This window comes from Stomoxys calcitrans, chromosome 3 (assembly GCF_963082655.1).
Source record: "Stomoxys calcitrans chromosome 3, idStoCalc2.1, whole genome shotgun sequence".
NCBI classification, from domain to species: Eukaryota; Metazoa; Arthropoda; class Insecta; order Diptera; family Muscidae; genus Stomoxys; species Stomoxys calcitrans.
Genome location: NC_081554.1, coordinates 57,617,942 through 57,645,436, shown reverse-complemented (window position 1 = coordinate 57,645,436; position 27,495 = coordinate 57,617,942). Strand labels below are relative to the sequence as shown.

General features: G+C 37.1%; 5 protein-coding genes across 8 annotated transcripts; 2 read left to right on the top strand and 3 right to left on the bottom strand.

The window, feature by feature from the left end:
- Nucleotides 1–3,102: 3,102 nt before the first annotated feature.
- Nucleotides 3,103–8,458, bottom strand: LOC106083074 (ATP-dependent RNA helicase WM6). Its single transcript, XM_013245904.2, has 8 exons — nt 8,319–8,458; nt 7,837–8,093; nt 7,550–7,770; nt 7,297–7,480; nt 4,958–5,076; nt 3,834–3,965; nt 3,348–3,750; nt 3,103–3,284 (listed from the first exon to the last, which is right to left on the bottom strand). The coding sequence occupies exons 2-8, from the start codon at nt 8,033–8,035 to the stop codon at nt 3,271–3,273; spliced, it is 1,272 nt and encodes a 423-aa protein (XP_013101358.1). The 5' UTR covers nt 8,036–8,093; nt 8,319–8,458; the 3' UTR covers nt 3,103–3,270.
- Nucleotides 8,459–9,456: 998 nt separating this feature from the next.
- LOC106083079 (ovarian-specific serine/threonine-protein kinase Lok) lies at nt 9,457–17,981 on the bottom strand. Of its 2 annotated transcripts, none has more exons than XM_013245914.2 (7): nt 17,383–17,981; nt 13,802–13,959; nt 13,632–13,740; nt 13,317–13,573; nt 13,067–13,247; nt 12,771–13,005; nt 9,457–10,261 (listed from the first exon to the last, which is right to left on the bottom strand). In XM_013245914.2, the coding sequence occupies exons 1-7, from the start codon at nt 17,582–17,584 to the stop codon at nt 9,955–9,957; spliced, it is 1,449 nt and encodes a 482-aa protein (XP_013101368.1). In that variant the 5' UTR covers nt 17,585–17,981; the 3' UTR covers nt 9,457–9,954. The 2 variants fall into 2 exon arrangements, with proteins under 2 accessions (XP_013101368.1, XP_013101371.1); XM_013245917.2 differs by having other exon boundaries at nt 17,434–17,978.
- Nucleotides 17,982–19,021: 1,040 nt separating this feature from the next.
- Nucleotides 19,022–22,473, bottom strand: LOC106083083 (chitinase domain-containing protein 1). 2 transcript variants are annotated; one of them, XM_013245926.2, is made up of 5 exons: nt 22,102–22,473; nt 21,862–22,045; nt 21,196–21,790; nt 20,946–21,134; nt 19,022–19,419 (listed from the first exon to the last, which is right to left on the bottom strand). In XM_013245926.2, exons 1-4 carry the CDS (start codon nt 22,354–22,356, stop codon nt 20,993–20,995), a joined length of 1,176 nt encoding a protein of 391 aa, XP_013101380.1. In that variant the 5' UTR covers nt 22,357–22,473; the 3' UTR covers nt 19,022–19,419; nt 20,946–20,992. The 2 variants fall into 2 exon arrangements, with proteins under 2 accessions (XP_013101380.1, XP_013101378.1); XM_013245924.2 differs by lacking the exon at nt 19,022–19,419 and having other exon boundaries at nt 20,695–21,134.
- On the top strand, nt 19,417–20,770 carry LOC106083084 (tRNA selenocysteine 1-associated protein 1). Its single transcript, XM_013245927.2, has 2 exons — nt 19,417–19,568; nt 19,696–20,770. The coding sequence occupies exons 1-2, from the start codon at nt 19,530–19,532 to the stop codon at nt 20,680–20,682; spliced, it is 1,026 nt and encodes a 341-aa protein (XP_013101381.1). The 5' UTR covers nt 19,417–19,529; the 3' UTR covers nt 20,683–20,770.
- A 788-nt stretch (nt 22,474–23,261) lies between the features above and the next one.
- LOC106083081 (protein MCM10 homolog) lies at nt 23,262–26,834 on the top strand. Of its 2 annotated transcripts, XM_059365913.1 has the most exons (3): nt 23,262–26,457; nt 26,598–26,682; nt 26,739–26,834. In XM_059365913.1, exon 1 carries the CDS (start codon nt 23,348–23,350, stop codon nt 25,739–25,741), a length of 2,394 nt encoding a protein of 797 aa, XP_059221896.1. In that variant the 5' UTR covers nt 23,262–23,347; the 3' UTR covers nt 25,742–26,457; nt 26,598–26,682; nt 26,739–26,834. The 2 variants fall into 2 exon arrangements, with proteins under 2 accessions (XP_059221896.1, XP_059221895.1); XM_059365912.1 differs by having other exon boundaries at nt 26,598–26,834.
- Nucleotides 26,835–27,495: the final 661 nt, after the last annotated feature.

Genomic DNA, 27,495 nt, shown 5'->3' with positions numbered 1-27,495 from the left:
CTTCTCAGACAGTCATTAAATCCCTGATCGCAGATCTCTCAACGAGATGGCTGAACACTGCAAAATTCACCTGTTCTGGGTGTCGGGCCATAGAGATATCCCAGGGAATTGTAAAGCGGACAAGCTTGCGAGACTAGGAACTACCCTTCATATTTCAGATATACTGGAATCTGTGGATTTGTCTCTAGCGACATGTAAGCTAAATTTTCAGGACCAGACCCAAAGGACAACGGATGATAGATGGTCACAAAGAGGGGCTGTGAACACTCCAAAACTATGTGGTCTGATATAGACGTGAAGAGTTCTACTGCTTTGTTGTCATTGGCTAGAACACTGTCTAATCGGAATACATGCTGACAGACTGAAGGTTACCAGCAACGACAGAAGCTGTGAGGACATCGAAGAAGAAGAGACTATAGAAAACCTTCTGTGTGTGTGTCCCGCACTAGCAGTCAGAAGGAGTTCAACTTTGGGTTCTCACATCTTTGAGAGCCTGTCTGATTTAGCGGATGTGAACATTCAGTTATTGGGACTTTTTAAGCGATCTGGATGGTTCAACGGTAGGAACTAGAAGGTATCTTCCTTCTTCCTCCACAATGGACGAAAACGTCTAAGTGAGTCTGATGACAGACTGCCACTTAAACCTAACCTAACCTAACAAATGCGTGTTATTTAGATTTACAGGGCAGTTGATACAAGTGCTAAAAATTCAAATGACAAATTTTTTGTTCCAAATTAGTTTGTGTTGTTTTAAAGGACATAAATGTTTGGAAGTAATCTTAATTTCTGAAACCCTTCACTTTTGCTTAGTATGAACACCTTTTACCTTGAAATTTGCTCCATGTCGTAAAAAAACGAGTTGCAAGCTGCACGTATGTAATCTGCCTGTAATTTGTCCTTTCCCGTGCAATAGTTTTCTTAAACGCATCGATGGTGGGGCATATTTCCAAAATAGAAAAGTCCATCGGATTGGCATTTGGCGAATTGGACAGCAACAGTGTGGACCAGATGAAACGAGGAACAAGATTTTTCAGTCATTCTAGGATCACACATGCTTTATTTGACGGTACCGAGTCTAGTTGGCACGTCCAATGTCTACGACCGAAATTATTGCCGCCGAATACTCCAAAGTAGCTTCCTTTATGTTTTCCCGACAGTAAGCCGCATTTACTTTGGCCGATTTGAGGTAAACTTTAGAGGGCTCTTGTCTTACGTGTAACCATTAAAGGTGCGAATAGCTACTTCTTGCATTTCGCCAAGATTCGGCTGCATTTGTTGGTGGGTAGACCATTAAGGAACAGGGCAAACTTCTTACATATCAATGAGTGCTACGCGATTCAAGTATAAGCTCAATGATAAGGAGCCTACTTTTTATAGCCGAGTCCGAACGGCCTGCCGCAGTGCGACATCTAACAAATGTCGCCAGCATTATTATGGAATAAACAACTCTGAACAATCGTAAATAACAAATTTTCGTCTCTTTTCAAGACAATAGACAAAAAATAGGACTTCGAAGCATTTATTTTATAAAATAAAATTATGATTATAATAATAAATTTGGGCAAAAGTTATCTTTGTGCTTAACCAAATTTGGCAAAGCAAATTATCTAAAAACATGACCAAACCAAGAATTGTGTCGCTTAACCACTAAATTAATGCAGCAGGATATTTTTTCAAGGAAGAGCCTCTTACCTTATCCAATTGTACATTGTACTTTGGCAGTTGTTCTCCTTATTCCTGCCCGTAAAAAACAAAGAAGCACTGTTGGCTGTGTTAGAGGGACGCGACGTAAGCTACCTTTTTTAAATCCTCTTTCACATAAAACAACCATTTATTGCGTAAAAACTGTAACATATCTTTTAAAAAACAATGACTTATTGTTTTAGTTGTGTTTTTATTTATTTTTGTTCTAATAATCACTTTTTAACAACCACCATTTACTTTGTTTACCTTTGAGATGGCAAAATATGCTCGGCAGATCGATTTTTTTTTTCTTCCCGAAATCGATAACTTTTTGACAACTTACAATTGCAAGCCACGATCCAATGTACTTGCGGAACGGAATTATTCTTCGATGCGAGAATAAGGCCCCAGACGTTCAGCCTCTCAGGCGCTATAGTGCCATCCAAGAATCAAGCCAATTTTCTTGGGCTCTAGATAGAGATCAACAGCTACACTCCATCAAGAACTGGTTTCCTAAAAACACCCAGCTTTCGCCTGCTGGTGAAAAGTACTGGCTCAGTTACACTAAGCCTGTCAATGCAGACAGCTTCGTCCATGCTCCCTGAAAGATTTTCGTTGAAGTAGAGGAATCGGCCACATACCATAATGATGAGGATAGCTGTGAGCACCACACAAGCTGAAACATTGAGTTCGGATCTATGTGGTGTTCATTGCTATCACGAGAAGCTTAGCTGCGAGCTACCGGGCGCACCCACAGGTTGCGGATAGTAGAATGCTCCGTACGAAGTAGCTGTATTTGCAGTCGCCGACAATCAGCGGTATCGAGTGGTCAGTGGGAGGTCGGGTGGCACCGGCTCTTGCACAAATACTGAACGTCTATGATGCTCGATGTGACAAGGCGAGTTATTGGCGCCTTCAAATAACCAATGGCCACCTTGTTTCCGTGGCGATCGGTCCTTTAGATCGGGACGAGCTTGCTCCACGTCAATATGTGGTTACAACAACAGCGACGTCATCCTGTACTTCTGAAAAGACGAGAATCAAATTGAAATCCCAAAGACGGGATAAGCCCCTAATCGCGGAGTTACCCAAATCTCAATCTTCCTAATCGAGGCATTCGCCAATGAGGCATTGATGATAAGGCCTTCCAGTCTTATCAACCCAATTCACTAATAGGGGGTGGATCCTAATGTTTACCAATGTACTTCAACTTCACATTGATCCTCCCTGCAACCTTATGTACAAATTCACATTAAAACATTTCTTTGTATTGTTTTGTCCATCAATCAAAAACTTTGATGGTTACTTTTTTATTTGTTTTGCTTTAAAAATAAGCAAATATTAGTTTTAGTAAAAAAAAATTGTTAAATTATTATTAACACGTATCTTTCTTATAACCATAAATTAAAGATGAATGCATAGGGTGTTTTTGTTGAGTTTATTTGAATTTTCTTCAGTTAAGAGTCAAGGATAAATGGTTGTTGCTTTGTGTTGGGAAGGAGATACTCTTATTATACTGTTATCCAAAGGGACATGAAAAACCGATTGGTTAGCAGCTATCCATAAAATGTTTATGAAAATCTCCAATTATCGCCCTTCAACTGTAAAGTAAAAAATATGAATCGTTAGAATTATAACAAACTACATGATGGCAAAGGGCTTACTGTAGGATGACAAATCAATTTCATCTGGCAATTCTGTAATGTTAACATCGAATCTATCCTGAACTTCATTCAGAATCTTGGCATCGGCTTCGTCGGAAACAAATGTAATGGCCAAACCCTTGGTACCAAAACGTCCAGCGCGAGCTACGCGATGCAAATAAGTATCGGAATCCTCTGGCATATCGTAATTAAAAACAATATTGACACGTTCAATATCCATGCCACGGCCAAACAAGTTTGTGGCAACCAAAATACGTTTCTGGAAATCTTTGAATTGTTGATAGCGATTAAGACGTTCCTCCTGAGTCATGCCACGATGTATGCCAATGGCTGGGAAATTTTGTTCTGTCAAGAGTTGAGCCAGAGCCATACAACGCTGTACCGATTTAACGAATATAACCACCTAGGAGTTAAAACAAAAAAGTTTTTGTTAAAAAGGTAAATTTAAATGATTTGGCCAATTGTCCATATGATTTGGTAACCCACTTGATTGAATTCCAACACATCCAAAAGTTCGAATAACTTTTTGTTCTTTTCATTTTCCTTTAGTTTGACATAATGCTGTTGCAGACCGTGCAAGGTTAACTTGGCTTCATCGTCTACATATACCTCCATGGGCTGAGAAATGCAAATAAATGTAAATTATTAGAATAATAAAACTATGTAAAGGAGTTGGGAGAATACAAATTTTTCTGTAGTATTTGTATTATTTAAACCTATGTGGTTAATTAGTTTACTCTACATACGGCTACACACAACCACCAAAGACGTTCTCTTAAAACATAGTCGCTTCCTGCAGGCTTTGCGTTTTTTTAGCAATGTCAGCATTCCACTACAGTCTAACTGGGACAGATGGGAAGCCAGCTTGCCAAGGCCTGTGCGAAGACTGTGCAGTTTGTTTTTCTCCTGTTGAGGATTTTTTCTCCCTATCTGCTTCCAAGTCGAAGTGTTCGAAGTCAATATACATGTGATCAGAAATTGGGCAGTCATCTGAGACCTTCCACTTGCTGATCATATTGTTGTGAACTTGTCACTAAGAACTGACTCTAAACGTTGATAGTTCTTGCCCCATTAGCCAAGAACCAAGCATGACAAAATTTCTCCAGTTGTTATGTACGCGGAAAACGAACATTATTTTTAGATCACTGTGGATCAGTGTGTTACTAACCGAGAGGCAATATAATGTTATATTATGTAACGTTTGAGCATACCGTTTAAAGTTTTATTACATTACTATCCACCATCGAAACGAACGATGGGGGATGTCACGCGACGAATTTAGTATTTATCAGCATTTAAAATGCTTTTTAACGTTTAAGTTTTTCCGAGAAAAGTATGTTAAAATTTGCCGAAAGCCCGCAATTCTTTTTTTTTCTTAGCTCACGACCAGTTTTCTTTGTCGTTTAGTTTTTTTCTCTTTTAAATAAAAATTTGAAATACATAGCCGGCGGTCGTAGGTATTTGATGAAAATGCAAGGTTTCAGGATTGTTTTAGTATTTGAGATAGTGCTTTGTGGTGGCGTAATTAATTGTAACATTTGTGTGGCAACAACTAGGTATAGTAGTAGTAGAAGTATGGATAGAGATATAAACACGTTGTTGATATTTACATCTTGCATGAATTTTTTGCAAACCGGACGAATGTCTTTGCTTAGTGTGGCGGAAAACATCATAACTTGCTTTCCGTGAGGTGTGCTGCGGAAAATTTCCTGAACGTCGCGGCGCATATCTGAAAAAGGATAAAAAAAACGTTAAAATTAAAAAAATAATAGTTATAATTACTCCCCACAACACTATTCGCAAAAATCGGGTTTAACTACACAGTACAAAGTTTGTTGCTTAATAAATCGATTTTATGTGAGGGTTTTCAAATTTCGTACTCAAAAATACATATTAACACTCAAATAACTTTTGAACGACTTCTTGCGTTTACACCGCACCATCTGATGTTAGTGCTGGCTTACAAGATTTTTTAATTATTACGTTAATGATATCGAGACCTTCCTGCGAAAACGATGTAACCGACATTTTATCGATTTTTCGTTTTTCATAATATCGGAGCTATACCATGTACCGTTATGAAATGAGAGCGAATATGGTTTTTGTGTAAGCGCCATTTAATAGGCCATTTACACGCCAAATCATGATCGTGCTCGTAGTGTGTACGTGTTGAATACTATCTATCTATTTTGTATTTTCTTTGATTTTATTTAATTTTTCAGACTTTTCTTCTATATTTATAACTTTATTTTGGACAGAAAGTATTTTTCAATATCTGTGAAGTAATGGTTACACATTTCTCTATAAACCATTATCGATAGTCGTAAATCATAAAAAAATCAAATGAATTTGATTTTTTAGCCATGACTGATATATGTAACGCATACACCCTCGCTTCATGATGTGCCATGTAAAGTTCCCATAATGTTTGTTTACATTTTTGCGTAACCGAGATATTGCAAACTGCACATTAACATGAAAGAATTCGAATATTTTAAGAAGAAATTGGTTTGTATCTAAGAACTTTTGTTACAAATTATTACTTATAACGTAAGTTAAACCTTTAAATGTAAAACAAGGGAAAGTACTGAATACTTTAGTAACGGAAATAATATCTTACACTTATAAATTAAATTAGGCCATATCTCTAAGTGATGTCTTTTTCTAATGGGTCGATTACGGATAGCAACCCAGCTTCAGTTGCTTTGCCAACAGGCAAATTTGTAATAAAAATTTCCATTTCTTTTTGGAATTGCTTACATTTTTTGCAATTTACTTTGTAGTTTCACAAAAATCTTCAACGTTAAACTAATTTATTTTTCAAGAGAAGATTTAATGTAAACTTTTGTTATATGTACTATAAATTATTTTTGGTAAAATTAGTTAAATTTATGAGATTTACTATTTTTGAGTAGTATTTAATTCCTGATTAATTTTTAAGAAATCTTTAATAAATTGTTAATTTTGTAGTGTTTTAGTCATATATGGTCTAACGACTTGACTAATAAATGAGCAAATTAAATTAAAAATTTTTATATCAAGGTTTTATCTTCTGGCAACGCAACTGGAGTTGAGTAGCAATCCATAATCGACCCATAAATCTGAGGTGTTCAGAAGGGCGCATATATTGGTTTGTCCAAAAAGTAATTGCGGATCCGTGTTCGAATGGCGTGAGGCAGAGCGACACTTAGTGGAGAAATTTTTGGTGATTTTTCGAGATCATATGCAATGCTTTCTATTCAAAGAATAGCATAGCAAAGAGCTTATAAAAGATTGAACAAGTGTGTGTTATTACTCAAAATACTTTGACTGGATGGTTGATTGCGATTTTTGTTACACCATGTAACTTTATCACCACCTTTGTCAAATTGATTAAGGTGACCTACATTCCCAGACTATTGATTACGGAGTAGAGCATATCTTTGTTTAACAGGGCTCAATAAGTCCTCTAACTCTGCAAACACTCATCTATTCGAGCTTGGCGAGGATAGCTACATTTACATGCAAATACGTAGTTACAAAACAACATAGTAATTTTCGTACAGGCTTATAATTTAATCTATAAACTGAAAAAATGCAGCTGTTTTTAAAGTCGGAGTTAGGTTGAAATCTATTCATGAAATTCCGCACATGTTTTCACAAATATTCCGTTTTTTTCTGCATTGTTTTCACAGTTGGACAAACAGCGTTACCAGCTCAATTCAACCTAGTATGCAATGGTTAATTTTTTTTGTCACCAACAAGCTTAAATGATATGGTGCACCATCTGACTACATGGCAATATCTGTCCAAATCTAAAGCGGATACAATCATTAAATTTAGCAATATTTTTAATCTGATGTTCAAGAAATTTGATTGCAACCTGAATGTATTGGAATTAAAAATATCTGGCTATAATTTACGACACAAATTAAATTTTAAACTCTTCGTAACATAATAAAGCACTTACCAAGTTGTTCCAACATTTTGTCACATTCATCGAGAATAAAATGTTTCAGATGCTTTAAATTTAATTTCTTATTCCGTATCAAAGCCAAAATGCGTCCTGGTGTGCCGACAACGATATGGGGTGTAACATTCTTTAATGTTTCTTCATCTTTTTGTATGGACAAACCGCCAAAGAAAACGCCAACCTAGTTGTAAAAAAGAATAAAACTTTAATGTACAGTAAACATTTAACTATTTCGTATTGTACCGCTTACCTTAACGGAAGGCATATACTTGGAAAAACGTTCATATTCCTTGCTAATTTGGAATGCTAATTCACGAGTATGACACATGACTAGAACATAGACAACATTCTCGGTGGGCTCCAGCTGCTGAAGGGTGGCGAGCACAAATACAGCAGTTTTACCCATACCAGATTTTGCCTGGCAGAGAATATCCATGCCCAAGACAGCCTGAGGAATACATTCATGTTGTACTAAAAAAAAAGAACAAAAGTAGCATTTTAGGTCAAACTATTGAATAAAGCTAATGAGTTTCTCACCTTCTGAAGGATGCTCAAAACCACAATCCACAATGGATCTTAAAATTTCCGGCTTTAGGAGAAAATCGCGAAAACCCGAACTGTGTATAGACACGTAAGTACCCTTGACATCTTTTTTGGGAGCCTCTTGCGTTTCCGCTACAGTGGTCTCAGTTTGCTCCTCATCCTCGTAATCCAAAAGATCATCATTATCAGCCATTTTGTTTTGTCTTTCTTTTATTGCTTTTTATATCTATAAATTAAGCCGCGGTTTTGTGCTAATAAAAAAGAAAAAACACAAAAATATGAAATTCAACTCAAACACACATTTACAATCATTTTCATTGTCAATGGAATTGGCATATTTTCACCGGCCGACGCCATTTTTAAAAAACATGATGAGGTTAGATAAATTAATCACCGGTGCTTTCTCAATGCCAGAAAACTTAATAAACTCAAGATTTTAAGCTTACATTTTTAACAAAATTTAACACAACTATTACCTTTGTGAATGCTTTGTCAATATTAGCAAATTTTACTGGAATTTCGCAATTTTCTTTTTACGCAAGCACGAATTTAAGAACTTTCCTCGGCGTGTACCTTCAGCTTGGTATATTTTTTTGATATGTAGCGCAAACACGCTGAATTCGTGGGATATACATATAAAACAAATTAATAACCAGTATTCGTTGACTAGGCAACTACTTTTGTTGTAAACCCAATCAAAGCGTCAGCGCCTTCAAATGACTGCTGTTGTTTTAACTGTATAAATCAGGTGTTATTATTGCATGATTTTAAATTATTCCGAATTAAATAAAAATAAATTAATTAAAAACATCCGAATGAATTGGAATGTAATTAGAAAAAGGACTTAAGCCAAACAAAACTTGCGTAGGTAAACAAACGGCACAAGCAACAAGCATTAAAGTATTCCACTGGAATGTTATCCAGTGTATCAAACTCCGTTTGCAATGCTCTTTAAATCCAACATGGCTCGATCATCAGTTTTCCCTCCATAAAATCAGCTGACGAGAGCACTAAATCCGGATTTAATTAGCATGCACTCAGTATTTATGAAAGATGCACTCAGTATTTAAGAAAGATACCGCTAATTATCCCCTGTAGTTGTAATCACTGTTGCCGTTTTTGGTAGATTCCTACCAAAATTGGTAGGTTTTTGTTCTCTTTGTAAGTTAGTATACTGACCTTAATTTTTGGTATGTTTAGTCAATTTCAATTTCTTCCACATCAGGCAAACATTTTAACTTCTAGGGGTCGTAGACAGCTAATCGGAGGACCGGTACTTAGCATGGAAGTTGGAAATTATAACAAAACACTCAGTATTTGTGCAAGAGCCGGTGCCACCCGACCTTTTACAGAATCTTCGCTCGATACCGCTGATTGTCCGCGACTGCAGTAACTACTCCGGATGGAGCAATCCGCAATCTGTGGACGCGCCCGGCAGCTCGCAGCTAAGCTTCTCGTGACAGCAATGAACACCACACAGATCGGAAGTCAATGTTCCAGCTTGTGTGGTGCTCACTGCTATCCCATGTGTTGTTGCCAGACATATGTCCACATACGATCAAGGATTAAAAGTCGTTATAAAAATATGTATAACCAATTAGAACATTTTCCGCATAAAAATATTTTAAGTTTATTGAAATGAAGGCGAATCACAGCCCTTCAGTTAATGTTTGGAATACTAAAAGCCTTTAAAAGCTCTTATAACAATGACGCAACATAAACAGTACAATACATACATATATTGAGGTAAAAAAGTAATAATAATCATAGAAATAGATTCAATGAATAAGTAACAATGTATATGCTGAGTACATCTAACAAAAATTAATTAGAGTACAACTCTTACAAATTATTTCAAATGCCATATTTAGAACATTAATATTTTGTCCAATGTAATTTTGGCATATTGTATGTGTTGTTGGGGTTCATGTTTTTCACTTCATATCCAATGAATGATGTAAATAATTAAAAAAAAAAAATAAAATAAAATCAAGGAACAAAAAATGCATATAATAAAGTAATAAATTAGTACTCTATTTGGCATCTGGCGAGAGTATTCTTTTTAAAGATAATTAATAATAACATATATACTTAAAACAAAAAATGGATAAATTATCTTTTGGAACGTTTCATGGGTGGCTCTAAAAAATTCTCTTCATCTTCGGTTTCCATAGCTTCAATTTTCATTAGCTTGTTGGCAGTTCTTAACATGTCTGCATCTTTGAGCCAGCTACTTTGTAGTACATCATCTATGGTTGGTCTTCTTTGGGGATCTACAATTAACATATTCTTAATTAAGGAAGTAGCTCTTTGCGAAACTTGCTTCCATGATGGATGATTAAAACGAAAATGTCCCCGTTTTATTTGTTCGCATGCTGGCGAACCGTAATCATCAGAAAATGGCAATGTACCACTTAGACTGAAAAGGAAATTTGAAAAGGATATTTTTACATGTGAAATATTAATTTAAATTGAGTTATTAAAGAAAGTGAGGAAATTGTTTCATTTACATAAAAAAGGTGTGCATGTACCATAATGTTAACCTTTAAAAGATTCTTCACCGAAGGTTCTTCGTTCATTCAGACAGAATGACCTCGACAACGCAATGCTAATATTTTGATATGTTAAACTGTGCTAACGTCGTCAAACAGCTCGTGGTTTATACGACGACCGAATTCTGAGAACCATATAAGAAATCTCTCGTTAGTAGGGTGCTGATCACACCTGCATCTCGTATAATCTTCCATACGATAAGCATCTCCCCGTCTGAAACCTCGCTTCGTATTGAACGGTTCGTAGAGGTTCTTTACTGTTCTTACTGACGAACGTATGACAGCAAGCGTCGTCAGATATGGCTGGCGCGTTGCTAATTATTGCTCTGTATTCCGTATTCTTGGCTTCAGTAGCATTTTGACACTCTTTGTCTTACCATGTGTTTCTTGGGGAAGGCTTCTGGTACCCGAGAATGGATTTCGCGGCATTTTCCATAGAATGGACCATGGTTTGCCATTGCGTCATTATTTTGTCTGAATATCGATTGATTTTTTCCTATCAATAATGTCGGCAAAGTTCATTTTTTTTTGCAAATTGAACAAAAATAAGCGATCCGACACTGAATCTATCCTATAAGATACATTGTGCCTATAGAGGGCGTTATTCTAATCCGTCTCGGTTAACATTTTGTACGATGATTCCTCCCATGCATTCCAACTGAATTTATTAAATTACTTTTTGTTCGGTCTGTGCATTGATATTGCATCTATATAAATCGATATACTGATTTTAACTTCTCATTTTCGTTTGAAATATTGGTATCGATACTATCGGCATTTAATATTAAAAGTATTGTAAATATCAAATGTTGAGATTATTCATAGTTTGCCAGCTCTAGGCGTTGTACTACGAGAAAAGTAGTACTTGGATCAAACAGTTGGGTCAATTGATTATACCATTGCCATTTATTGGGCCTGCAGCTTTTCAACCTACTGTCACTGTCAGATCGTACTTTTCTCGCTAAGCTTAGGGGGGTGCGAACCTTTGCTGCAACAAGGTAATGATGCAAATTCGAAAGTCTCGACGAATGGCTGCCATATATTACAATGTGATCAATTTGGTTTCACACTTGTAGTTTGGGGGACAATCTTGTGCATTTCAAGTGGTGAAATCTCACACACACTTCGGTGCTGTAGTGACGGCTCTCTCAATCCATCACACTTCCTGAGCTTTTCCAAAACATATCACAGTGCGTATGCTGCACTTTGCAGACCATGGTCCTTAATTCGTTTGCAGGGTTCGTTGACCTTAGGGGAGCCCGTTTGCCTATTATTTTTCGTTTTCTCATAGAATGCCCCACCAGCGCTCTAACACCATGTTAGTTTGTCTAATTGCATATGTATCTCTTGAAGTTGCGAGACAAGAATGCCTTTCAACAACACATTTGTACTTTAGGTCGTTGAAATCAAAATAAATTGTTGCAGTAAAATTTGCAAATTTCGTCGTCGACAAATGTTGTTGTTTTTCAAAATTATTTTTATCTGTGTGTATATTTGTTAATAGATTTTGAGGGACCAAAAATTTTTGAAAAAAGGCGTAAGTTCTGTTATTGACAGTAACTCCTACGAGTGTTAAGGGGTCTTTTCCAAATTTCGTCGGGGTAAGAAATACGGATTTTTTTGTGCGTTTAAAATTCGTCTGTTCAATGCCTTCAAACGGAAAATAGGGCTACACGTCAGCTGCATACAAATATGTTTAGATCTGGTAAATACTCAGACGTTGAAGGGTGTATGCAACCTTCAACGTCTGAGTATTTAGCAGCGAAAATGGGTAGTAAAAGCATATTTCTGGGAGCAATCCCTTAAATCGGGAGATCAGTTTATCCAAACTCGGCACAGTTGTTCATTGAAATCTTGTATATTTACTTTTTATGTTTAAATTTTGTATGTTAAAATTTATAATTTGATGTTTTGCAAATGGAATAGCAAAATAGCCAACTCTTCGGTGGTGTGTGTGGAAACATATACCGCATTTTTGGCTTGTAGGATTTTTCTTAAATTTTGGTGGGAAATAATTTTCTTGAGTGGCAAATACTGATCCCAACGTGAGACATAGGACTACGAACTCACCTATGCATAATAGGTGTGGCAAGTGGCCTATGTCATTGCCCGGCTTTTGCGGATAACAGACAACGGTGCTTAGGTGGGGCCACAATACCAGGCATAAATCATCTTAGGGACATGGTGAGAAAAACAATTATGGATTTTGTAAGTTGCACGGAATTCCCAACTAAGATTTACCTTTTTCGAGGTATTTTAAGAATTTAGAGCGCACAACAAGCCTATTACTGAAGTGGATTAATATTCGCCCTATGGTAACTGATTAAATTTTTAGTTTTTCTCAATTTTTGCCTTTCTAAAATATGCAATACTTACCATGTGAACAAAACTACACCCAAACTCCAAATGTCCACCTTTTTGGTGTAAGCGCCCCGGCCGCCTGTCAACAACACTTCTGGTGCAACATACAGAGGTGTGCCACAAAGGGTACGCATAACAGAATCTTTTTGCACGAATTTGCTCAAGCCAAAATCGGAAACTTTTAATAAAGTTTCTTCGTCTGCAGAGTCTAGTAGAACATTATCAGGTTTTATATCTCGATGAGTTATACCTGTAAAATAAAATTTTATTTCTTTCTATAAGCTTCTCCCTTCATACTTTTATTTTTTTACCTTTATCGTGTAAATACTTTACAGCATGGCACATTTGGTAGAAAAATAATTTGGAAATTTTTTCGGATAATCTTTTATTATCCACAATGCGATTAAGTAAATCACCACCTTTCATAAACTCGAGAACCATGTAGACAGAATCTGGCTTATCGACAATGTCATGCATGTTAATAACACAGGGCTAAAATGATTAAGAGAATAATAAGAGGAAAATTCTGTTTCAGTTTTTAATTTGCTTTCATTTACTTACATGATCTAAGTTTTTCATTATTTTTGCCTCATTCATTACCCTATTGGGATCAGTTAAATTATTGGGGTTTGTGCTAGTGGCTAACATATTTTTCTTTACAATTTTCATAGCGTACTCCTGGCACGATCGTCTGTCGTATACTAGCCGTACCAAACCACATGCTCCAGATCCTAGCTTACGACTAACATAATAGTTTGATGTTATTTCTTTAGGCAAGCCCATAGCTTCATTTGGGCTGAGATCCTTAAAGACAAAGGCTAAAAACAACCACCTATATTGAAGCTTCAGCAATATTTTTTGGAATACAAAACTTACCTTTATAGGTGGGATGAGAGAGTGAAATTATGTCGTCGTTCTGTAAGATACGACGACTATTGGTACCGACTCGTTCACTGTTAACAAATGTTCCATTACGTGAATGATCCTATCCATGGCAATAAAAATATATCAACTGAATCCATTATTAAATGAAATTTTCGTTTTACCTCTATGTAAACTGGATTTGAGAGATCACAATTGGCCCTTTTTATAATAAAATGTACTTTGGATATACGGCACAATATCTTCTCGGGTAAGTCACTAGTTGTCAGCATAAGATCATTGTTTTCTCCCCGACCAGCAGTAAAGCTTTCATTGTTTAAATCTAAAATTCAAATCATATGCAACATTAATTTTGCTTTAAGTTCATAGTTGTATTAGAGTCCATAACTAATGTTTTTAGAAATTTTTTTTTTTTTATAAAAATTTTGTTGAAATTAGATTTTTAAGAACATTTGAAAATATGTATATCGAACAGGGAAGTTTTTTATATTCGTTTTGATATTAGAAGCTGCCTGTAAAGTTACGAAAAACAAGAGAAAGGTGTGAGACCTCGAAGAATTTAGAACCAGCACGGGGGTGAAACGCCTATCCCTGACGCAGCACATATTTACATTTGAGTATATATGTATCGAACAGGGAAGTTTTTTAAATTCGTTTTGATATTAGAAGCTGCCTGAAAAGTTTCGAGAAACAAGAGAAAGGTGTGAGACCTCGAAGAATGGACAATCAGCACGGGGGGTGAAACGCCTATCCCTGACGCAGCACATATTTACCTAGCCGTATCTTATCGTACCCTCCGTCGAAACCATCCCGTCCTGTCCACAAATCTGAGGAGACCTCCCAGAGGTACGTTCGCCATATCATCCAGATCACAAAATAACCGCTTCTATGGAAAGGAGAGCAGACTCGTTCATGAACAGAGCAAGTGCTTGATAGTCTCCCCCTTTTTCTCATCAAGAAAACGTCTGCAGAAGTCATTGTGCGGTATACTCAGGTGCACTGCCACGCAGCCTATGGCAGTGTCCGGTTCAGCAACCTCTTATCGAAAGCCAGTAACTCCTTCGGTCGACGACGGGCCAGAGCGCCATAGCGGTTGCTGAGTCCCATATCGCCATTGCCCCGCTCTTGCATTGGATTAAAATAGAACACAGCAAGTTTTTTATTTTAATCCAATCTTCTGCAGAGAATTTCGGTGCAAAGATGTCTTGAATAGTTATCGATATCATGCGATGACAGATAATAATAACTGATTAATCATGACTTGCACTATATATTCCTAAAACACAGTAAGTATAACGTGGTGTAAATGCTTCCGATTTATGTTATTGTTGTTGTTGTAGCAGTGTGTTGTACATCGAGGCGGCAGGCCTTGCCGATGAAGGATTCCATCGGGTCAATCCGGTAGGAACAACCGGTTGCCATGGGATTGATGTTGTTGTTGTAGCAGTGTGTTGTATGCTAATGCGACAGCCCTTGCCGATGAAAAAAACCCATCGGGTCAATCAGGTGCCATGGGATTGCTTCCGATTTTTATTATCTTAATGTTTATCAAAAATTACTATAAAAATATTAAATTTTAAAGATAAAATTAAAAATTTTAACCCAAAATCCTCCTTAATAGATACTCAGCCCTTATCAAAACCCTGGTTGAGAGCTCAATTCTCTTTCTACGAAAACATTAAATGAAATAATATTTTCTATTTCGTTTTCATATGAAAGTGTGTTTACCCAAAGCAGGAGTGCCTTTCCTCACTAGGAGAAGAAAACTGGATGTTTCCAGGGTAAGAGCCAAATACCACAGCGTGCCGCAGAGTGAGAAGTTTTTATATGGCAAAGTACCTCACAAATGTCGCTAGTTAGGAGGGGATAGCCACCGCTGAAAAATTTTCTGATATTCCCGCCAGGATTCGAACCCAGGCGTTCAGCGTCATAGGCGGTCATGCTAACCTCTGCGCTACGGTGGCCTCCAACAATTACAATTCTACAATTCAAAGTGCAAACGTGACATGGGTACTTTCAGAGAAAGTCAATCAAGTCGAACTCTCTGGAAAGGTCGAAAAGGTAATTCGTGCCCTATACAAAAGCAGAAGGCTATTGATAAACACCGGGTGTTTATATCCCGCGATATCCTTTGTCTGTATATACGAGTTGTTAGTTCCAGAAAGGCTTGTTGTTGGATAGTCTATAAAAACACTGCAACTTGAAAAGGTTGTTGCGAGTGAGATATGATTGTAAGATTAGCTAAACAGATAAACAGTTTACGTATGCCGTGTGACTTTTGGTTAAAAGGATGACCCACATCTGACACGTTGGTATCGTAGAACAGAAGTCTTACAGCCCTGTGTATCGCTGAACTGAGGATACCACACAGTCGTTGCCGACCAATAGTGAACAATATTTCTTTGCCTGCTCCCCAACTGCTACCGGTTTGGGGTTGGAGAAAATTTTTTTCTACTCCCCACTTTGTCACTGACTGTGATCCTAGCCTATCGCTCTCGGGATGATTAATCAATTAACGGTTGAACTGCCAAGCGGGTAAGTCACTACGTCGACAAAACTGATAAATCGTATCTTTCCTTGCACCAGGCTTCCAAAGAGACTTGACCACAACTAACCAGAAATGCTGGTTATTTTTGTCACCACCCAAATGAGGTGGAAACTATAAAACCTATATTGTCTGCATATGTCGTACCAGCAATAAGAAGTTCCCCTTGTCTGAATAATCAGAGGTGAACATTTGCAAATTATGAGGCTATTAAAAGCAATCAATTCGGAACTACAAGGCCGTCTCTTTTATCTAGTTAGCGTCACAATAGATCAAGATGCCCTAATCTGTAAGACGTCTTTAACTCAATAATTAAAGAATGATTTATGAAAAGCTTATTTATGTAACCGAATATATGGCGGCCAGACCAAAAACGCAATGAAAATCGGTAAATTATTTACAATCGGTTCCCGGCACGGGATAGCACCACACAGGCCGGAACATTAAGTTCCGTTCTATGTGGTGTTGCTTTCACGTTGCTGTCACGAGAAGCTTATCTGCGAGCTGCCGGGCCCGTCCACAGGGTGCGGACAATCAGCGGTATTGTGCGTAGTCTCAGTGGGAAGTCGGGCGGCACCGGCTCTTACACAAATACTGAGAGCCTTTAATGCTCGATATGACGAGGCGAGTTTATGGCGACTTTAAATAACCACACTGTTCCCGCAGCGGTCGGTCATTTGGACCGAAACGAGCTTGCTCACCTACAGGAACTTGACGAGGATCGCCACCTCCAAATGCAGGGCTGCAGTGTCTTACCGGGCCGGAGTCGTATTACCTACTCCAAACCACTTACATACCTCCAAACCTATCCGCCCTGCAACCCAACGTTAGCGCAGTTATCATGAACTTCTATTCAGAGATAACAAATGTCAAAGGCTTATTTATGTACTTAACTAAAAATTACCACTTTTGTATCTCAACAGTACAGCAACAAATATGTTGAGATTATTATAAAAACCTTCTAGCCTGGTACCATAGCATCTTCAAATTCTAAATCTAGCAACGACCATTGTGCAAGAAGCTTGCTTGTAATTGGATACCATTGTTACAGCACACACTTTTCTATCCAAATGTATACGCACTTTGACAAACAACAAAAGCATCTATCAACAGATCTACACCAAGGACAATTAATATAAACTACTACATACTAATTTACATCTTTTACAAAATTTAAAGAACAAATAAACAAAATGTTACCAACAGAAAAAGACGTATTCAGATACAGAATCTTATAATCGTTGGTCCTACCCAGTGATTTCACTTTCACGTTCTTGCCATAGAGTCGACCCCAAACTATGTTCTCAATTGGTTGGCTCTCAACTTGACTCCACAAATTAGACACCTGGCTCTGTGTGGCTCCTTGTGTGTGGGATTGTGGTGGCTCCCGATCGCGTGCCATGATTCCGTTTGCAGCCGCTATTTTGGTGGAATGTGTAGTGAACTTGATTTGCTTTCAACAATTACGATGTGCCGGCAAATTTTATTTTTCTTTTTTCATTTATTTTATAGTTTTACAACGCAAATACTCAAAAGTACATGAATTCAATGGAAACATGGAGATATAACTGTTTATGTTCTTGCAGCTATATATGTATGCTTGTGTCGCAGTACTCGGTACTTCGATTGGTACTAATTTTTGTTTGGTTTATGTTTTGTTGGAATTTTGCAAAAACCGTTGTGATATGTGAGAGTAAAAGAGACTAATAGATGTACAGATCGCGCGCCATTTATAACAGAGTTGTTTGTCAACATGGATATCATACTAGCCAAGGGTAGCATAATTTTGGTAATTTGGGCAACAGGACGTTGAACAAATTTATTTCTAAATAACTTATTCACTTTGCATTTAGAATTCGTCTGAAGCGGACGCTTCGGGATTCGATGCTTAGTCATCGTTATACACAGTACAGTTATAACTGTACTTTGGTTTTAATTCTGTATTTTTAATACACGTGTTTTAATTTACAGTTGGTGGGGACACCAACTTAGGAAGTACAACCTGGCATATAGAGTCGTACTCTGCCATTTCGATTAAAGTCCAAAAAAAAAAAAAAAAAAAAAAAAAAATAACTTATTCTATCTTATTTAATGTTTGTTTGAGTGTTTAATGCTTCTTTATGGCTGGTACTTTGTCTGTTTTCACAGTTGAAAACACATGTTTTTCGCGATTATTTTTTGAAACACTACACAAATCTCAATTGCCGTGTTGTTTTTAGTATTGATAGCCAGCAATTTTATAAATATTTGGTTTTAATATTATTAAGTTGTTAGTCATTCACAATAGAGGATATCTTGGGGTGGCCACACTTATTTGTGCAAAACATATCATGGCAATCCTGACGACAAATGTTCTACATAAAGGCTTGTACTATGTTCGTTATTCGCGACTTTTTTTCGTGACTATTTTTTTTAGAAAATAGATTTTGAAGGAAAAAGGCTTGCTGATTTCATTCAGTGGGACATTCGCTCATTACTTATGAAAAAATCTTCATAAAAGTTTTATGTTTTCATAGATATTTTTGTAGTGTTTCAAAAGAGTTTCCGTGAAAAATGTGTGTTTTCAATTGTGGAAAACGAAAATATTAGCAGCCTGTACTGGTAGTTTATCCAAATCTTCGTTGTCCTGGATAGATGTCAGTATTCACTAATAAAAGGTTAAGTCACATGTGAAAACATAAAGTGTATAGGCCCCATGAAGCTCATTAAGGATGTCAAATCTGCCGATTGTAAATGTAATCCTATAAGAGAAAAAGTAAACAAAGAGTGAATGTAAAGGGAGAACAAGTTGACATCCTCAATGCCAAGTACTGCCAATTAAAAAAAAAATAAATGAATGTCGGCTGGCCGCTTGGCTTAATTTTATTCAGTAAATGCTGGTTAGATGTCATTTCCATAAATTTTTTGGTGCATTGCATTATATATTGTAGTATTAAAATAAAACACAGCTATTGATGTAGGTCGTTGGCTGTTGCAAATGGTTCATTTGGTCCAGAGTTTATAATACTAATTTTAATTTTAAAATACTTGAAAATTGTTTCGTAGTACGTTTCTGGTTATTTATCCAGAACTTCGTTATCCTGGATAGATGTCATTTTCATACATATTTCATTATACTGCACTTTGTAGTAATACAACAAAACACTGCTAATGTACATCAGATGTAAGAATTAGTCTTTGTGTGTGAACATTCCATATGCTTGTTAGAAGTTCTGGACAAACGCTAGGTGGCATCACCTGAAAAAACAAAAAATAAATAAATAGACGGCATTGTTTAAGCGACAAGGCAAACCGTAAATACATTAATTTCTCGTGTTTGGTACAAACAAAAAAAAAAAAAAAAAAACATGTCTTCATCTGTACACTGCCAATTATGGATGGGCAGCGTAAGTATTAAAACCAAATATTTAAGAGTAGATCATTTCCTATGTGTTTTGCATTCCGATTATTGTGTTCTTGGTCTGATTAACTTTTATGGGGTCTTGAATCCGGCTTTTATTGATTTTCTTGCAGCTGGAGCCTTATATGACGGAGAATTTCGTAATTGCTGCCTTTCGAAAAATGGGAGAGGATCCAACTACGGTTCGCCTAATGCGTAACAAATATACTGGTGAACCAGCTGGCTATTGCTTTGTAAATTTTTCCACGGACGAAAGGGCCATGGATGCAATGCATAAATTAAATGGAAAACCAATTCCCGGTACAAATCCCATAGTTCGTTTTCGTCTCAACAGTGCCAGTAATTCCTATAAAATGCCTGGAAACGAAAGGGAATTCAGCGTTTGGGTAGGAGATCTAAGTTCCGATGTGGATGACTATCAATTGTACAAGGCATTTTCATCAAAGTACACATCAATAAAGACAGCAAAAGTTATCATAGATAGTTCTGGGTTCTCCAAAGGTTATGGTTTTGTACGTTTTGGCATTGAAGATGAACAACAGTCTGCCCTGTACGATATGAATGGATATATTGGTCTTGGATCAAAACCTTTAAAAATTTGCAATGCTGTACCAAAACCAAAAAGTGAATTAGGCATTGCTCTGGGAACTAATAATAGTAACTACGGTTATGGTGGCTCCGGCCCAACAACAGCCACCAGTACTTCAAGTGGTGCAGACTACACACAGTATTATGATCCTAGCTCTACATATTGGCAAGGTTACAATGCATGGCAAAACTACTACGATGCTTCGGGTACTAGTTCTGCGGATCCTACAAGTGCATACTATCAGCAAACCATGGCCCAATCCCATTCGAATCCTCAGACATTGGCAATGCATGCAGAAGCTTGGAGTGCACAACGCAGTGCACAATACGAACAGCAAAGTGCAGCAGCTGCAGCAGCCACAGAGGAAGAAGATAACTATGCATTAGTGGAGCATAAATATACACTGGATGTGGAGAAAATGAATCGCGAGAGTCTAGATTCCGATAGAAATCTATACGACGCATTAGAAAGTTCAAAATGGTTGCCGTTGGAGCAGTTGGAAGCATACTAAAAGAGTTAGAAGTTATAGTACCTATATGAATATATTTTATTTTCTACATCAAAAATAAATACATAATAAATTATATAAAAAAACTTAATATTTTTTAAGCGAATGAGTTTTTGGGTTACTCTATGTCCCAGTCTGAACCCAAAAACCAATGCTTTCGATAAAATTTATTATTTTATTACATTGATTATACTTTAGAGCGAGGAGTTCAAGTAGGATCATGGGAATTTGTATGCCAAAAGTTCTTACTAAGCTTTCTTACTTACTTTCTTTGAAACTGCATTGCAACTTAGTTGACTGGATATTGCAAAACTTAAAATAAGTCGTAGAAATAGTCTAACCCTTGACCCAATTCCCATATTGAAATGCCAACTCCAAGTTCCTGAGCTAATTTAAGTCTTTCGTGTATTGAAAATAGGGTAGGATAAAAAACGTAATGGCGGCCAGTGTGCGTTCTGAAAAGAATAAAACGATAAAATCATTGACAATTTTTTTTTTGTTTTAATAAAAACCTACTTGACTTCAAAGAAATTTTCCACATCTTTTTCATCCAAAACCAAACGTTTCTTTAAGTGTTTAAGTAAGGACAAATAATCTCCAGATACAATGGGTCCACCACCATCGGGTGTATAGTCATTACCGTACATATTTAGACCCATTAAAATCTTACTTCTTTGTTCCTCGGATTTGGAAGGTACTATATGCTCTATGGATTGCTTTATCCAATACATAGGGGAGTTTGCTCCTGGTCGTTGCACACTCGAAAAGTCGTATGTCATAAGAGAAAACTTATATACATGCTGATATAATTGCTCAAAATGATAACTCGTAAAAATATTTTCCATTTGTTGCCTATATGGCGGAATGACAAGTATAACTTTTAAATCTCTTGCTGCTAAAGCCTCACTGAGATCAATGGTAAGTTTAAGTAGAAATTTGTCACTAACATGTCCGGCCAATTGCAACCAGTATTCCAACACAACACCGTTGAAGCCATGCTCCACGCAGGTTTGTATTAAAACATTCACTAGTTTATTTTTTTCCTTTTCCGATGTGAACAATTTGTTGAAATCCTCATTCCTAAAGTTTTCAAAAAGAAATCTAGGAAAAACTGAAATAAAAAAGATACATATATACATATGTATGTCTATATGAATGTCATTGTAGCTGGCAAAGACTTACATGATGTAGTCCCAATTGCAGTTTTTCCCTTGTCTCGTACCGTTTTCATCCAACGTGCATCAATATCATGTGTTCCTTGAATTTTATAGGCTTCTCCGTGTTTGACAATTTGAAACCATACTGGAGATATGATATCAAATTTCATGGCGAATAGTTTTGCTACATCGTAGCCATGTGAATTCCACTACATTTTGAAGATCCATTAGTTGCGGGATGTAATGCTGTTGGAAAAAAGCTTACCGGTGTAACAAATCCCAAAACCGTTCCATTGAAATTTCGAACTGTGGTATCTTTATAATAGGCACCACAGTTTATTAATATTTCCTTTGAAGTTGGTTCTTGTTGTATCAAGTCCAAGTCAAAAACGCTTAAATCGGATGGGCCGGTCTTAACTTTTGGTGCTGTTTGTTTTTTCCCAGGTGTTATTGTAGCCACAGCCAAGCTTATATAACATGCCAATAGCAACAATTCCAATATTAGGCTTCCTTTCGCCATAGTAACTCCTTGTGAGTCTGCAAGGACGGTACACGTAAAAACAAAATACCGGTCGGAGTGAAAAAGAAAACACAGCCCCTTATGGGATGCGTTTGCCTAGTTGTGTCAAAATATCGACATATGGTTTCAAACTGTAAACATTCTAATGCAGAGTTTCCATGGCACATCTGATGTATGGTCATTGTAATAGTATTAGTGAAAACAAAGGTGTTTTCTTCACATTCATTTAATTTTTTTCGATGAATGACGTCTATCGATTACCGTTTACAAAGAAATATGTAATCGTAAATTGACAGATATTGAAAAACACATTCTGTGACAAATAAGGTTAAGAAACGAAATTCAATGTTAAGAAAGTAAAGTATGAAAAAATAAATAAAATCAAAGAAAATAACAAATCCATATACTGCGGCACGCCGTTCGGACTCGGCTATAAAAAGGAGGCCCCATACCATTGAGCTTAAACTTGAATCGGACTGCACTCATTGATATGTGAGAAGTTTGCCTCTGTTCCTTAGTGTTCCTTGCCTCTGTTAAAAGTGTATGCGTCCCGCGTAAACAAGATCAGTTATCGCTAAAAATCAAGGGAGCAACCCACTATTGATTAAACAGTAATGTGTTATCGTTACTTAACAGATCTTAAAAAACAAAGGGGAGTCCAAAATAAAGTAAAAAATGAGTGGAAAATTTTGGTCAAAATAGCAATAGCAATAGCAATAAGCAATATGAATAAAATTAATTTATCACATAAACTCCACATAACATTGTCCTGTTGCATGCCTTGTGACTCTATGGCCTCGTGTAAACTTCGTATTTGTTTTTATTGATTATATTTATCGATAACTGCTTTTGTATTTACAACAACTAGCCAGTTGTCATCACTATAGAAAATAGCGCCAATTTTCCATTTCCATGATTACTTACCTATTTCGAAGAAAATTGTGGAATTTGTGAATAAAAAACTAGTGTTTCTATCAAAAAGTCAACAAAAATGAGTCCCCAACAAAAAAACAATGATGAATCTATTGACGATGATGCGGAATTATTGGCTCTGGAGAAACTTCTCGCAGATGCCGAAGAACAAGGCCGGAAACCTACATCAGAAGAACAAAAAATTGACGAGGAGAAAAGTAAGCCCAGTGTGCCACGTCTACGTGAGGACAGCACGTTTGCAGATGCCTTCAGTTATGAAGTGGATACACAGTTGGCCTCTAAAGCGGCCAAAGAGGTGGAGAGTCGCATGGAAGATGTAGACTCTTCGGATGATGAAGAAATACGAAATTTTCTGGAGAGAAAATACAATGAGTATGGATCGGATGTTAACAAAAAATTGAAGCAACAGAATGATGCTGCTAAAGAGTCGAGAATTGAGAAAGAAGTCAATGCAGCCATAAAGCAAAACGAGGCGGAGGAAAAGAGAAATGGAAACTTTGATATGCATATAAAAAATCCTCACAATCCCATAAAAAGACAAACGCTTATAACAAATTCTTTTAAGGCAACCGTTAAACACCCAGAAACTTTAGCGGATACTCACCCAACTCCTTCAAACAGTACCCAAAGTTCCGTGTACATGGACCCTATATTTGGTCTGCGTATAATAAAGCCATTGGTATCAAGTACCCTTTTGAAAGAAAGAATGGCTGGGCGACAACCTGTGGCTTTCTCAGCCATTGCCTTTCATGTGCAAAGGGGCGATCTAACCAAAGATTGGGTAATAGGTGCAGTACTCACTCGCAAGGGCAACACTCAAATGACAAAGAAGAACAAACCATTTTGTATATGGCAGTTGTCAGATTTAAAGGGTGAAATGAAGACTGTGTCATTATTTCTTTTCGGAGGAGCATACAAGGAGCTTTGGAAAACAGCTCAAGGAACCTGTGTTGCTGTACTTAATCCCACCATTTTTGAAAAGCGTGCAGATAGCAAAGATGTTGCTTGCTTGTCAATAGATACTGCGGCTAAAGTGATGATACTGGGCCAGTCCAAAGACTTGGGGGCATGTAAGGCAGTTAAACGTAACGGTGAAGTTTGCAATGCTCTGGTCAACTTAAGCGAATGCGATACTTGTGTTTTTCATATGAAGCAGGAATTCTCAAAAATGTCCAAACGCTCAGAATTGCAATCGGCCAATGCTGGTCGTGGACTACAAGATTTGCGTGACAAAGTGTTGGGTAAGTCGGAAGTTTTCTATGGTGGTCAATCATTTACTGCTGTTCCGGCTCGCAAAAGCGCTAAGTTGACTTCCAAAGATAGCCAGAGAATAAGTAGTTTATCTGAATATGCCATATCGCCCTTTGCCGGTTCCGTCAATCATACATCCAAAGCAAAGAGTGATGTAACAACTATTCCCTATGCTGCACGTGAAGGTCCCGTTTCAAAAATAGCTGGCAATGTTGAAGCTTCAAGAAAACAGCGGCTAAAAGATATAGAACGGCTACAGATTCTGCAGGCGGAATCAGCAAGGAGTGGATCACCCTCTAGCTCTACACCGAATACACCACAAACAAGTAAGGCCAATGAGTCATTGAGTAGTCAGAAAAAATCACCAAGCACGCCCTTAACACCCTCAACACCATCTGCTGCATCTAGTTCATTTTCCACATCATTCACCGCTGTACCAGAAAAATTTAAAAATCGAGAGTTTTCCTTTAGCGCCAAATCGCCATCTCTTTCTAGGGAAAATTTTTCTCTTGAGGTTAATATCGGGGAGCGACGGGCGTCCATGGCAAAACAAAAGGCTTTGGACATACTGAAAAATAAACCCATAAAGAAAGCCGATCCCAATTCCACACGTGGCACCAAGGACGGCAAACGAAGGGCCATCGATGATCTCAACGAGCAATTTATGAGTCAAGAGGCAAAAAAACAAAAAGTAGACGAGGAGCTAAAGGAGCAAGAGCGTAAAAGTCGTATACAACGCATTATGGATGCCACATCATCGCACACCAACTTAATTGACATGCGTGAACGTGAGGAACAGGAGAAATACTTTAGCAAGCTGGAGAAAAAAGAGGCTTTGGAAGAGAAAATGTTGCAAACCTATAAAATGCCTTGCAAAGCGGTTATATGTAAATTATGCAAATATACCGCCTTCTCAGCGGCCGATCGTTGTAAACAGGAACGACATCCCCTCAAAGTAGTCGATGCCGAAAAACGTTTCTTCCAATGCAAAGACTGTGGCAATCGCACGGCTTCCGTATTTAGGCTACCAAAAACTTGCTGCTCCAACTGTCAGAGCTCTAGATGGGAAAGATGTGCCATGATACGCGAACGTAAGGTGGGAACTGGACCCGAAGTACTCTCCTTGCGTGGCGACGAAGAGATGTTCATTGGCAGTGTTTCTGGCAAGGCAAATTTAAATTTGGCTGTTCCCGACGATTAGGTAATTTTAACACAACATTTTATTGAGATTCGTTGTTCAGTTAGAAATAGCAATAATGACTTAGTTTTTATTAAAATTTTAGTTGTAAGACTTTTTAAAAAAATTTTAAATAAGATTTAAAACAAAAAAAAATAATCTGTTGGGGAAAAACGCATTCAATGATTTTTTAAGCAGGCGCTAAAGAGAAAATCTTATAAATTGTTGAGGATAATTAAAATTGGCAGTTAAAACAAGTGGTCCTAATGTTGAACTACTGCTCGACATCAAAGGCATTGGCAGTGATATGACTGGGGCTGCAACCCCTGACAGATCTCAAAGCCGACTCTGCGAAATTTAGGGTCAAATTTCCATCGACTCAAGATCAGGGAGTTTTGGCCACTCAATTTTCTGGGCAGGGTGCTTTGGATACGTTACAACCATCACTTCATTAATCCGCACTTTTATACATATATTTTCCTTCTTATAATCAACACAACTGGATTAGCTTCAGATTTCTAAGTAAAACAAATAAATGCTCAAATTCCGCACCTGTCTTAAGGTTGCGGAAACCTCACGATGCAATACAGCGCGTCGTTGTCTAAAAACACACAATAAGCAGGAACGATTTACTCAATTCGTAACAAAGTTTGAAAATGTTGTCAAAGAATTAATAATAACATTTTTATTGAATCGATATTTCGTTACATCTCGTTACAAATGTTTTCCCCTTTTCAATGGTAGTTGCTAAAAAATATTATTTTTTCAGTTGCATAAAATTATATTCAATGCTTAAATAAAAAAATTAAATTTTGAAATATCTTCTTATTTGAATATTTTACATTTTAATATTTTACATACATTTTTCCATATTCTAAAGGTATGCAAAATAAACAATAATAACAAGGAGGGTACTTTGGCAATTGGACAATTGGAAAGTGTAATATACCAAAGCAAATTCTAAAGTAATAGCAAAAGATAAAAGATAGACATTCTTCAATCAAGTTTGTTTGTTTATTAGCGCAAATATCTATTCAGTCAATTCAATTTAATTCAGTGCAATTCGGATTACCGCTCACATTTATTATAAGCTAACGTTTTCCGAGAAGTTATTATTAAGGTAAGTAAAAGCCTAATATAGAGTACATATATCATGATTGAAAGCCCATACACTATAATTATCCGTCATAAAAGGCGTTCGACAAGATTTTGGATGAGTTTTTATTCCATATTAAGTAATTTTAACAACAATTGAAACAGATGTCGTTGTTGTAGCAGCTGATTTGGGGGTGTAACGCAGTCCTTGGTAAGGAATGATCCTGGATTAATCCCGGAACGTTGTTGTTCTTGTAGCAATGTGTTGTGTTCTATCTTTCGTCTGCTTGATTCTGTTGAATATTCAGATCCAGAAACTCTGCGACTAAGGTGGGTGCGTCCAGAGGGATCTGGGTCTGTGACAAGTGGGTCAGGCTGGGAAGTTAGGCTTGCCGGATGGTCGGGATTATCCCGACTTTCTCTGGCTATCCCGACTTTCGCTGGCTATCTCGACTCCCGACTATTTGACAAAACATATGGAAAATCCCGACTTTTGGATTCGACACATCAAACGACCCGGAAGTATATACGAGGGACTTTTGCCCAATGAATTTTGTACAGGGTTTTTCAATAAGAGCGCTACAAACGTTATTTTTTTTAAATAAAGGGTGATTTTCTAAGAAGGGTGATTTTAAAATTCAGAAGAATGCATGAAATCTTTATTTGAATCGATAGAACAGTCC

What these genes read in the sequence shown, in the direction of transcription:
- LOC106083074 (XM_013245904.2), bottom strand. Translation starts at nt 8,035, where the DNA reads ATGGCTGATAATGATGATCTTTTGGATTACGAGGATGAGGAGCAAACT. An exon ending in GCAAAAAATTCATGCAAGAT is followed by an intron (nt 3,966 to 4,957) that starts GTAAATATCAAC and finishes TGCATTTCTCAG; the next exon opens with CCCATGGAGGTATATGTAGA. An exon ending in ATGTGTTGGAATTCAATCAA is followed by an intron (nt 3,751 to 3,833) that starts GTGGGTTACCAA and finishes TTTAACTCCTAG; the next exon opens with GTGGTTATATTCGTTAAATC.
- LOC106083083 (XM_013245926.2), bottom strand. Translation starts at nt 22,356, where the DNA reads ATGGCGAAAGGAAGCCTAATATTGGAATTGTTGCTATTGGCATGTTAT. An exon ending in TTTTGGGATTTGTTACACCG is followed by an intron (nt 22,046 to 22,101) that starts GTAAGCTTTTTT and finishes TTCAAAATGTAG; the next exon opens with TGGAATTCACATGGCTACGA. An exon ending in TGCAATTGGGACTACATCAT is followed by an intron (nt 21,791 to 21,861) that starts GTAAGTCTTTGC and finishes TTTTTATTTCAG; the next exon opens with TTTTTCCTAGATTTCTTTTT.
- LOC106083081 (XM_059365913.1), top strand. Translation starts at nt 23,348, where the DNA reads ATGAGTCCCCAACAAAAAAACAATGATGAATCTATTGACGATGATGCG.
- LOC106083084 (XM_013245927.2), top strand. Translation starts at nt 19,530, where the DNA reads ATGTCTTCATCTGTACACTGCCAATTATGGATGGGCAGC. An exon ending in GCCAATTATGGATGGGCAGC is followed by an intron (nt 19,569 to 19,695) that starts GTAAGTATTAAA and finishes ATTTTCTTGCAG; the next exon opens with CTGGAGCCTTATATGACGGA.
- LOC106083079 (XM_013245914.2), bottom strand. Translation starts at nt 17,584, where the DNA reads ATGGCACGCGATCGGGAGCCACCACAATCCCACACACAAGGAGCCACA. An exon ending in GAATACGTCTTTTTCTGTTG is followed by an intron (nt 13,960 to 17,382) that starts GTAACATTTTGT and finishes TTTGAATTTTAG; the next exon opens with ATTTAAACAATGAAAGCTTT. An exon ending in TAATGAAAAACTTAGATCAT is followed by an intron (nt 13,248 to 13,316) that starts GTAAGTAAATGA and finishes TAATCATTTTAG; the next exon opens with CCCTGTGTTATTAACATGCA.